This window comes from Vicia villosa, linkage group LG4 (assembly GCF_029867415.1).
Source record: "Vicia villosa cultivar HV-30 ecotype Madison, WI linkage group LG4, Vvil1.0, whole genome shotgun sequence".
NCBI lineage: Eukaryota > Viridiplantae > Streptophyta > Magnoliopsida > Fabales > Fabaceae > Vicia > Vicia villosa.
The window spans coordinates 169,506,213-169,518,888 of NC_081183.1; the positions used below are offsets into that span (position 1 = coordinate 169,506,213).

The following is a 12,676-nucleotide window of genomic DNA, read 5'->3' on the forward strand; positions in this document are numbered from 1 at the left end:
TCACGAATCCTCTCCAAGTCAATGAAGCATCTAAGATGGACGTGACAACCAAAAACATGAGGTATATCGTCAATTTACATATTCTATGATACACATCTCGTGTATCATAACCACCAACCCTCACTTACGCGTTTAGGTGATCTACATGCAACGCTTCTAGGAATGAAAATTTGGCATGGCATCCTCACGTGTCATTTATCTTTTTTTGGGCATCACATGTGTCAACTCTCAAATAAGCCACCATCTTCTATAGGGCCTTAACTCTACTACATCTGGAGTAGTTTAATGACCTCTCCATCAATCAAAAGATGAAATGACGATGTCTCTGTGTGTCATATCTTAATGAAAGTAGATAAATAAAACCATGATTAATATAACCATACCCAGTCTGACATGAATCATGCAGCTCATATGCATACATGACATTCAGAAATCATGGTAGATTAGACTGTGACAACTTTTCAATCTTTCCATTGGGGCTGATACATTTCAATGTATCGTGATACTATAAAGAATAAAAACTTATTTATCAAGAAGTTCAAATCTTATAAATGTTTAAAAGAATAATTATAATTTCTATTAATTCTCCATCCCACGCATGCTTAACAGCATGGTTTGGATACAAAGGAAATAGTGAAAGGTATAAGGGGCCTCTTGAAAAAACATTAGGAATTGTAGCAAGACGTTAACAAACATGGGTTTTTAGGGCTTCTGGAACATTGGGAGTAGCAGTGTGGGACTCATGTCTCTAGGAAGATGGTGTTGGAGACACGTGAACCAAAAAAGACTATGTTTCTACATCAAATGATGTGACATCAATGGTTGGACGAGGGTCTAGCTTTTTCCCTCAGAACAGAGACATGTTGAGCTTCTCTTTCCATTTTTATAATAAAATCTCAACTTTTGTGTAAATATTTGTATACTTAAGTTTTGATTCGTTTTATGCACTGTTTAATAGTTTTCCATTTATTTTATAGGTATTGATGCATATTGAAGCCTCGAGTAATAAAGTGTCAAAGGCACGACTTTAGATATGCAGTTTTGAAGCAATAAGGAAAAAATTCTGCAGAAGCTCGCTAAGCCAAGTTGTAGCGCGCTTAGAGCTTCAAAACATATAAGAGCAGATTTTCTAAGCTCACTTAGCTTGGGTAGCTCGCTCAGTGAAATCTCTTTTACTGTACTAGATATTTTATGTAATAAAGTGTAGCTCGCTTAGCCAGCCTATCTCACTAAGCGACCATGTGCAGATTTTGTTTATATGTTATTCATTTGTAACATTTTAGGTTATGGTTTTTGGGGGATTTTTGACCCAAACTCCATCAATCTCATTCTTAGGCTAGATTCGATTAGGAGACAACTATGTAGCTTACATTTGGATGATTAGAGATGGATTGATCGTCGATCGAAGCTGACAAACCGAGAGATTTTCGATTTATTTCTCTTCTTCTTTGTGTATTCTCTTGTAGTTGGGTTTTGTTTATGTATTTATTTTGAACTCGTGTATATTTGTCACCCATGGTGTTATATAAAACTTGCTTTACAATTATGTGTCGATTATTGTTTTAGATTTTTGCACTGTGCTTGGGGTTTTAGATTGTTATAGACATATACTGCTCGAATCCTTATCTATGATGATTATCTCTGTTGGTTCTGTTATGCTGAGAGATCGTTGGTGCGAGCAACACGGTTGTCTTCTGTGTTGTTGAGGTGTGTGGAGAGATCGTCGTTGAGATGATACAACAGGTTTAGTGGTTGATACGTGATAACATTGATGAGTATCGTAGGTTGAGTGTAACTGGTCGATAAGTTTAAGTCTGTGAAGAGTAAATATATGTACATGCCTGATAATCTAATTCTATCAGAAGAATGTATTTATTTTCTGTCCATATGTTTTATGTACATGCCTGATAATCTAATTCTATCAGAAGAATGTACTTATTTTCTATTTTTACTGTCAACTCATTCAAACCCAAGCTCGAAAACATTGAAACCGTTGAATGACATTCTAACAATCATCTTTGTGGACACGATAAATTCTCGGAATAATATTTCCAAATCTTTTAGTAGATGATTATTCCAAAAAATTATGGGTATTCATCCAGAAGACTAAGGATGAAACTTTTGAGAATTTCAAAAATTGTAAGACTCTGGTTGAAAATCAGACTGGCAGAAAGGTCAAGAGGTTGAGAATCGACAATGGCCTTGAATTTTGCAATGAGGCATTCGACAGTTTTTGTGCTGCCTCTGGTATTGCAAGGCATAGAACTACTGCAGGTACTCCACAGCAAAATGGTTTGGCTGAAAGGTTTAATCGAACTATTTTGGAGAGAGTCAGATGCATGTTGACTAGTGCGGGGTTAACAAAGGTGTTCTGGGCTGAGGCTGTTTCGACAGCAACATATCTGATAAACAGATGTCCTTCGATAGCGTTAGATATGAAGACACCTGAAGAAGTTTGGTCGGTACATCCACCAGATCTCGACAAACTGAGAGTATTTGGCTGCGTAGCCTATGCTCACATTAGGCAAGACAAGGTCGAACCTAGAGCTCTGAAATGCATGTTCATGGGATACCCTGGAGGAGTCAAAGCTTATAGGCTATAGTGCATAGAGCCAGGTCACATGAGGTGTATCACCAGTCGAGATGTAGTTTTCAATGAAGCTGAAATGGCTTTTAAGAAAACTGATGATGTTGGTCGAAGTACAGAAACATCTGACGAAGAGCTGGAACAGGTAGAGATTCCTGTTGAGGTGGAGCATGTTGATGCTGAATTGCATATCCCAGATGAAGTCGAAGAAGAAGCAGAAGATGCTGAAGTTGAGGAAATTGACGATGACTACCTATTGTCGAGAGATAGGTCGAGAAGAGTCATCAAGCCACCTCAGAGACTTGGATATGCAAGTGAGGTTCTAGACGAAGAACCTAGAGACTATAAGGAAGTTATGAGGAGTCGAAATAAGACTGAATGGCTGAAGGCCATGGATGATGAGATAAAATCTCTTCATGATAATCATACCTGGGAACTGATCAAGAAACCTGCTGGGGCAAGGTTAGTCAGCTGTAAATGGATTTTCAAAGTTAAGGAAGGAATTGAAGGAGTGACGTCGAAAAGATACAAGGCAAGGTTAGTTGCAAGGGGTTTCACTCAGAAAGAAGGTGTCGACTTCAATGATGTGTTTTCTCCTGTTGTGAAGCATAGGTCCATTCGAATGTTGCTTGCCATGGTGGCACAGTTCGATCTTGAACTGGAACAGATGGATGTGAAGACTGCGTTCTTGTATGGTGATTTAGATGAAACGATCCTGATGAGGCAACCTGAAGGGTATGTCGAAAAGGGGAAGGAAGATTATGTGTGCAAGTTAAAGAGATCTTTGTATGGGCTGAAACAATCTCCTCGACAGTGGAATAGGAGATTCGACAAGTTCATGGCACGCATAAGTTTCATTAGAAGTCAGTTCGACCACTGCGTTTACTTCAGATTTTGATCTGGTAATTCATTTGTTATTTTGTTGCTTTATGTGGATGATATTCTCATAGCAAGCAACAATGTTGAAGATGTGACGAGGGTGAAGGCTGAACTCAATAAGGAGTTCGATATGAAGGATCTGGGAGCTGCTTCCAGGATTCTTGGAATTGACATTCGAATAGATAGAAAGAAGTCGAAGTTATGCTTATCTCAAAAGGCATATCTACGGAAGATTCTTGAAAAGTTTGGTATGTCGAATTCGAAGTCAGTTGTGACTCCAACAAACCCTCAATTCAAGCTGAGTATTGATCAGTGTCCCAGTACTGATGTCGAAAGAGCCTATATGAATAGCATTCCGTATGCTAATATAGTTGGTTCTTTGATGTATGCTATGGTTTGTACTAGACCCGACATAGCTTACGCAGTCAGTCTTGTAAGCAGGTACATGGCGAATCCTGGAAAGGCTCACTGGCAAGCATTGAAGTGGATTTTAAGGTACATAAATGGGTCTCTGAATAGAGTCCTAATTTATGGTGGAGCCTTGGGTGAAGATAGTAAAGCAGTAATAGAAGGATATGTCGACTCTGATTATGCAGGTTGTATGGATTCCAGGAAATCTATTTCTGGATATGTTTTCACTATGTTTGGCACAACAATTAGTTGGAAAGCAACACTTCAGAAGGTTGTTGCTCTATCAACCACTGAAGCGGAGTATATTGCATTAACTGAAGCTGTGAAAGAAGCATTGTGGCTTGAAGGTTTTGCGAAGGAGCTGAAACTTCAAGGTCGAGGTATCACTGTTAAATGTGATATTCAAAGTGCAATACACCTGTCGAAGAATTCAGCCTATCATGAGCGAACTAAGCACATTGATGTGAGGCTGCATTTCGTCAAAGGAGTAATCGAGCGTGGAGAAGTCCAAGTGCTGAAGGTTTCGACTGAAGACAATGCTGCTGATATGATCACCAAGACATTGCCGAGTTGCAAGTTTTTCCACTGTTTGCAGTTGATAAAGCTGCATGAAGAAAGCTAGTTTGTTCCCTTGACGTTGTAGAGTTAGGTCCAAGGTGGAGATTTGTGAGATATTGGATCGAACTCTAGTATTGTCGAAGGGTAGCTTCTTGGTTCGACAGTTCGACAGAGTTAAGCATGAAGTCGAAGGATTATTCACATGCTGGTGTCGAAGTGTGCATGCTGTAGTCGAAGATGGGTCTAGCATGCAGATGTCGAAGATGCTAGGGTTGTTAGCATGTTAAATTAGGTTTTAGTGTTTAAACCCTAATTTGTTAAGTTAGCTTGTTTATTAAGTTGGTTTGTGTAATGGGCCTTGCTGAAAAAGCCCATTAGTTAGTATGTTAGGTTTTATTATAAATAGCATACTAGTCTCTCATCATTGCTAAGCTGCAAATCCTAATTTAGGGTGAGAGATGTTATTTGTTATTCTTGTAAACTTGTAATCTTGTTTTAAGAGAAAGTGAAAGAATAGCAGTTATAACCAATTCTTGTGTTCCTCTTCTTCCTTGTCCTTTATTCTTCTTTGTTTTATATTTTGTTCTTGGCATTGAATTCACAACATATACAAATTAAACACGTCCAGAGATTATTCTTCGTAGAAACTTTGAAGATTTGAATCCAGATTATTTCAAGTTATTTTGATCTAGCACTGAGATATGAGTGTCGTATGGTCAGGGATCTTGATTTCAATCTCCATATTTATCTTTAATCTTCACATCTTTAACGTGTTTTTTGCATTTTAGATGCATCAAATTAATAAAATCCAAAATTTATAAGCGTTATTGAATTTTTACCGTGGTTGATGAGCAACACATAAAGGTGGGAAGAACTATGCCCTAACTGAAAAACATAGAAAAAGTCTTTGATTAAAATAATTTCATTTTATAAACAAGTTCAAAGAAATTATAGTTGGTTAATTTCTATGATAAATTGCAATAAGTTATGTTGATATTAAAAAGGTCAATAACATATGTTTAAACAATTTTAACTCACAATGAAAAATAGTTTCATTTTTCTATTTTACATTTTAAAACTATTTTCCAATATATATTTTGTAATAATCAATGAATTTTTTTTAGACTTTCACTTTGTTTTATTTTATCAATTTTGCTAAAACTTACTTAAACATATCACACTTCAAAGTTTATATAAAGCCTTCAAATTTGTTAGACTAGTCCATATGCGCGTCATTTAAAATTGGACACAAAATAAGAGTACTTAGATGCTAGATTTTTTAAAGATAATTGTGAAGATTAAGAGTGAAAATGAAAATGGTTAAATGAGACTAGATAGATAGAATGAAAGAGATAATGTAACATCTCAAATTTCTTTATAGTGTCTCACATTTATTTGTAATTCAATTTAATTTATATCGATGGAGAACGAGTATAATACCTAAGCCTAAACATAATCACTCATTTAAAAAAACTTAAAGCACCTTTTGATTTCTACTCTAGCCAATCTTAAGAACTCTAAATTCTTTATTTTATTTTATTTTATTTTTCTAAAACTTCTTATAAAACTTGACTTTACCTCCTTATTTTCTTCCTTTAATCACTTGACTAAGAATAAGGAGGTGTTTTTTTTTCTTGTTTAAAAATTATATTTCGAGAAATACATGGATATGGAATAAGTATGCAAATGTTTGATGTAAGATTAAAAAGTGTATTTGCTAAAACGTATAATAAAGATAGTTAGATTTGTATTTGAAGATTTTTTTTTTGTGATGTTTAGGATTGTTGATGGTGTTTATAGTTATCTCATGTAAAGTGACGAAAAGTTATGTATGTGTCTTTTCTGGTTGAGCAATTATCCTCTTCTCAATTTCATGACTAGGGTATTTATAGAAGCTTATTAGGCTTGGGTCCAAGAGTGGTTACTTCCTCTCCCTATTAGAAATGCGAGGATTGAAGGAGTTATTATTCCTTGTATCATGGGGGTGATGGTTATCCTTATTGATTATTTCTTCAAGTTTGTCATAATGGAAACGTCATCTCTCATGTTCGTTGGGCAAGTGGGTAGTGGGACTGAGTTCATATGGACCAAAGTCAACATGCGAATGACTAATAAAACTCGAAAAGCCTTATGGACCGTTTCGGGTTGCCCTTGGATTCGTAAAGCACGAGGGCGTGTAAAGGACAAAGTGATTTAGTTCGATCTTTCTCAATCTTCACATTTAGCATAACTCCAAAGAGTTGTTGGATCCATCCTTGGGGCGAGACCCTCAAGCAGAACTTAGGGCGAGTCTCTCAAACATCACCTTAGGTGAGTCTCTCACGCCTCACTTGAAGTGGGTTCCTTAAGCGTCGCAAATTCACACACAACTTTAAATGCATATAATGATGGATTTATTTTGGGAAGGAAAATCAGAATGAACTCCTTGCTCATATCAGATACGTGGGGGAATATTTTTACAATCGAGTATATACCTAGTGAAAGGTTACTAGTTACCTTTAAGCGTAGCGTCAAATACATATAAAGACGGGTTCAACCCCCAATTTTCCCTTTTTCGGATACTCTTTCCTTTAAAGCTTTCATTTAAACATTCATGAAGCTCAGAGAAAACTCGTTTCAAAACTCCACCAAGTTTAATTCTCCATTTTCATCCACGTGTATAGGTTTTTACTCATCCTCACTCTTTTTTTCTCTTTAATGGTAATCATTGAGAATTTAGATGAGAGTGGTAAGTTGATGGAGCCTTCGAATAATAAAGAATAGTCTTAAATGTATTTGTGTTGTATGAGAAATGTTGAACGTGCGATTGGTTCAATTTACTATAGGTTCTTAGAATTATGAGGTTTAGGAGTTAAGAGAGCACTAGTAGTTCTACGAGTTATACTGATACTTTTTCTTCCTATTTTTCCCATGAAACTCCTAGCAAATAATGGCGGTTACTGATGTTAAATACACGAGCGTTGAAGACTTCAGGACCCAGTACACTTGTAAGGATATAAAGGCCTCTTTTCAGTGACACATCAGCCTCTCTGGTTTCGACGACGAGGATGATGCTATTATGTAAATGTATACTGAGGAGGAGCGGGTAAACATGGTCATCCTACCTTACTTGCCCAATCCTTAATTTTATTTGTACCTTACCATTGTTTAAGATTTAAGGATTTTATTCCCTTTGCCTTGTTCAAATCAGAGGATTTAGTGACTATAAATGCCACAACTTCCCAGATTTTGGCAAAAGGGTGGGGATTTATTAGAGACTTTGAGATATTAAGTTGGTGATTGGATTTTAAGCCTATCGTGTGGATATTTTTTTTTTCCTTTTATGGTACTAAGACTGGTACAAAAGATATTTAGGTGACTTTGTGCGCCTTGTTTGGGAGGACACTGCTCGACCCTCACTCCAACCATTACAATAATCAAAAAGTTTGCTTGGAAACAAAAAAAGGTGGAGCATCGAGAGCAATGGACCGATTGCCCAAAAATTCACAAGTGCGGTCTCATCTTAAAAGGAGGCAAAATCCAGCAAAATGGAACACCCTCAACGAGACTCTTCCTTCTAAAACCTTGAAACAAGGCAGGAGTTCTTCCACGGCCCCGAAGGACAACGACACTATAGCTCTTGAAGAGGATGAAGATGGTGAACAACAAACTAGATCACCGATTTAGACTGATCTACCCCATCACTCTTCATTATGGACTAATGCAACATTCGATGCAATTACGTACATTGGCACTCGTCTCCCTTTCCATGAAGACTTTCTAGGCGATTTTAGGCAATTAGTCGGATGGCAACTCAAAAGTTGTTTGATTTGAGATAAATATTGATAAATCTTTTTCATATCCCTTTATAAAAAAAAAATAAGATAAGTTTGGCAACATCTAAGGTGATATTGAAGTTATGGCTATTTGGAACTATATTGCATATAATTAGTATCGCCCATAAGTGTGTTTCAACTGTCAGGTCTTGTCTTAAAATTCTAACTAGGATATTGCGCTTATTTTTAACAAAAAACACTTCTTGCCTACATATATCTTTGACTATTTCATCAAAGTCAGAGGTGGGAGTTACTAACCTTTCTGGGAATTCATCAAGCCCTCCCTCAGGTCCTTAGAAGGTTTTGTGAAATCTTTATTTCTTTGATCATAAAATAAAGTGCGTGTAGTTCTTCTTTTGATAGAAAAGTATATGTGAGGAATTTACTAGTCAGACCGGTGACGTAGTGCGAGTAAGGGTGTCTTACCTTTCTTCATATGTGGTTATTAATTGTTGTGATCAAACGTTCATATTTGTCTCCATCATACAAGTATAGTATACTATCATATAATGTAGTATTCTCCATTTTTGGATTATTCACATTTTTTATGTTAGGAGTTCACTTTTAAATTGTGTTCCAATACACAGACCATACAAGGTCCTTGTTGATATTTTTTGGCATGTGATTTTTTTCAACATATCTCAATTTGGATCCATATTCAAATGACATTTTAATGATAAAACTAGTTAATGTATGACATTTGTATTAATTAAAAAATTTATTGAATTTTGTGGATATAATGTTTTGTGCTTGTAACGTAGTTCTTTATTTTCTTATCATACATGAAATTCAAAGATCATCTTTATTAATGTTTAAATTTCAATTTTTACTTATTTCAGAGCTGTAAACTTGATTTAGGCATTTCACAAGGCAACTTGTACACGTTTTTTGTAAACTATTTTCTTCAATCGATGATTTTCTATAAGAATTATCAATTTCTCAATTTAAATCATACCATAAGCATTATTATTTACTAAACTTAACATGTTTTAGAAGTAACAACCCAGTCATAAGTTAAACTCATTGTATTGAGATAAAAATAAAGGATTTAATGAGTAAACTAACCATACCTTACTTGATTACTTTGGAGTGTTTTGAAAGTAAGTGAGATGCATTAGTGAGTTAGTATTAGAGTACATGCTTAATCCTAGAATCAGTTTTAAAATGAAGTGTTTTTTTAACAATTTACTTTTCTAGGGTTTCCTTGGTGTAGAAAGATTTTCAACATGGGTTTTGAGTCATATGTGCTAAACCTATTATTCTTATATAAAAAAATTGTCAAGAATTTAATAGTCAGTTGGGTTTTTTGCCTGTCAAGTTATATACAGTATTATCATCGGATTTAGGCCGAATTCATCGGGTGAATTAAATTTTGCATAGTAAATTATAAACAATATGCAATTCCAAATTCTGCACCAGGGTTTAGCTCGGTGTTGTGTAAAAAATGAATTTGAAAAGAAAACTGCTTAAAATTTTAAAAATATGGATGGATTTCCTTCCATCAAGCGTTCTTTTTTCGATTAGCTTGACATGCATATTCATGAAATTCAAGGTGTACCAAAGTACATATCTGGTCAATTAGAGTGCTTGACTATTTTTTGTGTCATTTGCTTCGATGATGGAACTTGATCTTCAATGGTTCTGCCTTTTATATGGTTTTGGCTTCCATATGATTCAGATGGTAGATGTTTGTTTGTGTCATTCCATTTACCTTTATCAAATAGATGAAATACGACCTTTTGATCATGGTTTTTTATTAACATTTTCTTTTTATCTATGTCAATATTCACTCTTGTGGTTTGTATGAATAGTCGTTCATTTGGATCTATAGAGCCGCCAAAAGTAATACTTTTGGTAGAGGTATAACTATTATATTGTAGTCAAGTGAAAAATGGCAACATTGATAAATTATGTGACCAAACTTATTTTCAAAAGTGCATTGCTCTAAAGACTTTTTCATCTACCAAAACTAGTTATTCCACCATTACCACAACTAAATCCATTCTTACGAACATTGTTACCGAAATAATTTTAATTTTGGTCTTCAACAGCCATAAATAAAATCTTAGAATCTCCATATGAAGCATCACATGTCTGGCTTTCTCACTATAGAATTTTTCCAATACTTGGTAAAGGCTCCATAAATAATTGTTGATAATATAGAGAATCTCATTCTTACATTGATTCAATAAGAATTCGTATTTACATGAATTTATACAAGTACATTGAGCCTTAGCATGCTAAGTAAAACAAATCTAACTTCCTTTCAACTATCTTCTAACTTCTTAAACTAAATATAAATGTACATGTTATAATGCAACTAAAAAAATAAACATACCATATTGAGTAAATATACTACTTGACTAGTCTATATAATTGAGTTGTATAATCAACTAAAAAGTGTTCATAAAGTTAAAAACATACACAAATATTACAAACAGAATCTTGTACAATTCATTTGAGAGAAGAAAAAAAACTACTTCAAGCAACTAAAGCCACGGCATATTGACATAAAAATCATCAAAACTATTGCTAAGCCAATACCGAAAGCAATTAATTTGACTTTCATATTTTGAACCCACATCTTTCTTTTCATCTTCGTTCCCTGTGTTCTAAAATCTTGTGCCTGTAACATGTGATATAAATATGTTAAATGCACGTAGAAATGAAACAGATGATAATTCCCTACAGTCGCCTTATACATATTTACGCATTCAGAGCATTAACATATCTTTGATTATGATCAGAAAGTTCATATTGAAACTTGTAAATTAACAAATAAAAAGTAAAAGCTATTTTAATTTAAACCTTCTGATCAAAATAGAATGATCAACAATGCTTTAAATGTGTAAACGTGTCAAGCTTTTGATTGCGGTGGATTCTATTTCAAACAAAAGATGATTAATGAAATATTTTATGTTTACTACTAACTTGTGATCGAAGGTTGTCAGTCTTATCCACTAGCATCTCAATCTTTTCTCCACGATCAAGAACCTATAAATTAAATAAAAAATATTTTATACTATGGTCATTGAATAAAGTAATATTTTCATATTAGAATTTCAACCAATAGTAATTTTAAAGGTCTTGCCTTTTCAATGTTTTCCATCATAACACCCTTAACTTCAGAAACTTGAGCCTTTACTTTAGCAAGTTTATTAATCTCTTCAGGATGATCAATACAGTATTGCATTTGTTGCTTTAATTTAGGCCTGTGTAGATTTTCATACATAATGGAACAATTAACCATCATGTGTTTTATAGCTTATTTTTTATATCAAGCACATGCATTGTAAAAAATGTTGTGTATATCATTACTTAATCATGTTTAAGTACATGTTTAATAATCTATGAAATATTGACACAAATATAAATACAAACATTAAACATGAAATTGACACGTGTTAGACACGAACATTATTAATAGGAAAAAATGAGATACCCGTATTCTTTGTTAAGGCTATGAGCTGAAGCAGTTGTAGCTTTGCCCCCACCATATTTTTTGCTGAATTCTTCCTTGACACGCTCAAGATAAGCAATAGGAATCTGTCTACCAGCAGATTCAACTGCCACCACACAATAGGCTACAAAATCCATGACAAATGAAATATTTTACAACAAAATTCATACACGTTATATGAATAACTTGATAAAAATACTTTAAGATCTACATTATAAAAAATAAAAAAATCGTAGAATGTAATCAACCATCACACAAAGCTATAAAAATTACGACAAAACATGAGATAACATACTGAAGCCATTATCAACAAGGTAATTGAAAGTGTGACCATCACAATTGTAGGTGAATCGGTTATTAGAAGAAGGAAGCTTTTGTAAACATTGAGATGCAATGGTTGAAAAATTTCCAGAAAATTCTGTGTACTCTGCAAGAATTACGGTTCCACGAGCCACAAAGCTATAGATCAAAGTTTGTTGCCCCATCTCCAAAAACCATAAAACCAAAACAAATTTTGAAATGTGAAAAGAATGAAGAGAAGGGGTTGAAAGATTGAGAGGAAAATGAAAGTAAGTATGAAGAGAAAATGATTGATTTTGGTTGAATGAGTTTTTATTGTCTTGAGTAACATGCGGGCATACCGTTACTGAGGTTTTATCTTAATATAGTATATATCTTTTCATAATAAATAGAAAATCATTTTTTTATAGTTAAAAGTTAATTTTATTTTTCATTTCCTAAACACAATTTGTAACATATTTTAAAAATATTCTAAAGCAAAAAACAAACTTTTAACATAATGTTATAATATTATCATTCTATTGAGAAAATTTTCAGACGCTCAATTTAAATATTTCTCCTTCAAAATATAAACACTCTTTTTTATATGGATATAATTATTTTTAACTTTTTGTATTCTAAAATATTGTGTGGTACTAATTAAGAATTTATTTGAAGAAGAAAAAC

The 12,676-nt window shown here is 34.0% G+C and overlaps 1 protein-coding gene across 1 annotated transcript; it reads right to left on the reverse strand.

Moving 5' to 3' along the window:
- Positions 1 to 10,607: 10,607 nt before the first annotated feature.
- On the reverse strand, positions 10,608 to 12,261 carry LOC131600240 (putative vesicle-associated membrane protein 726). The gene is made up of 5 exons (XM_058872430.1): positions 12,006 to 12,261; positions 11,693 to 11,834; positions 11,342 to 11,462; positions 11,182 to 11,244; positions 10,608 to 10,876 (listed from the first exon to the last, which is right to left on the reverse strand). Exons 1-5 carry the CDS (start codon positions 12,193 to 12,195, stop codon positions 10,727 to 10,729), a joined length of 666 nt encoding a protein of 221 aa, XP_058728413.1. The 5' UTR covers positions 12,196 to 12,261; the 3' UTR covers positions 10,608 to 10,726.
- Positions 12,262 to 12,676: the final 415 nt, after the last annotated feature.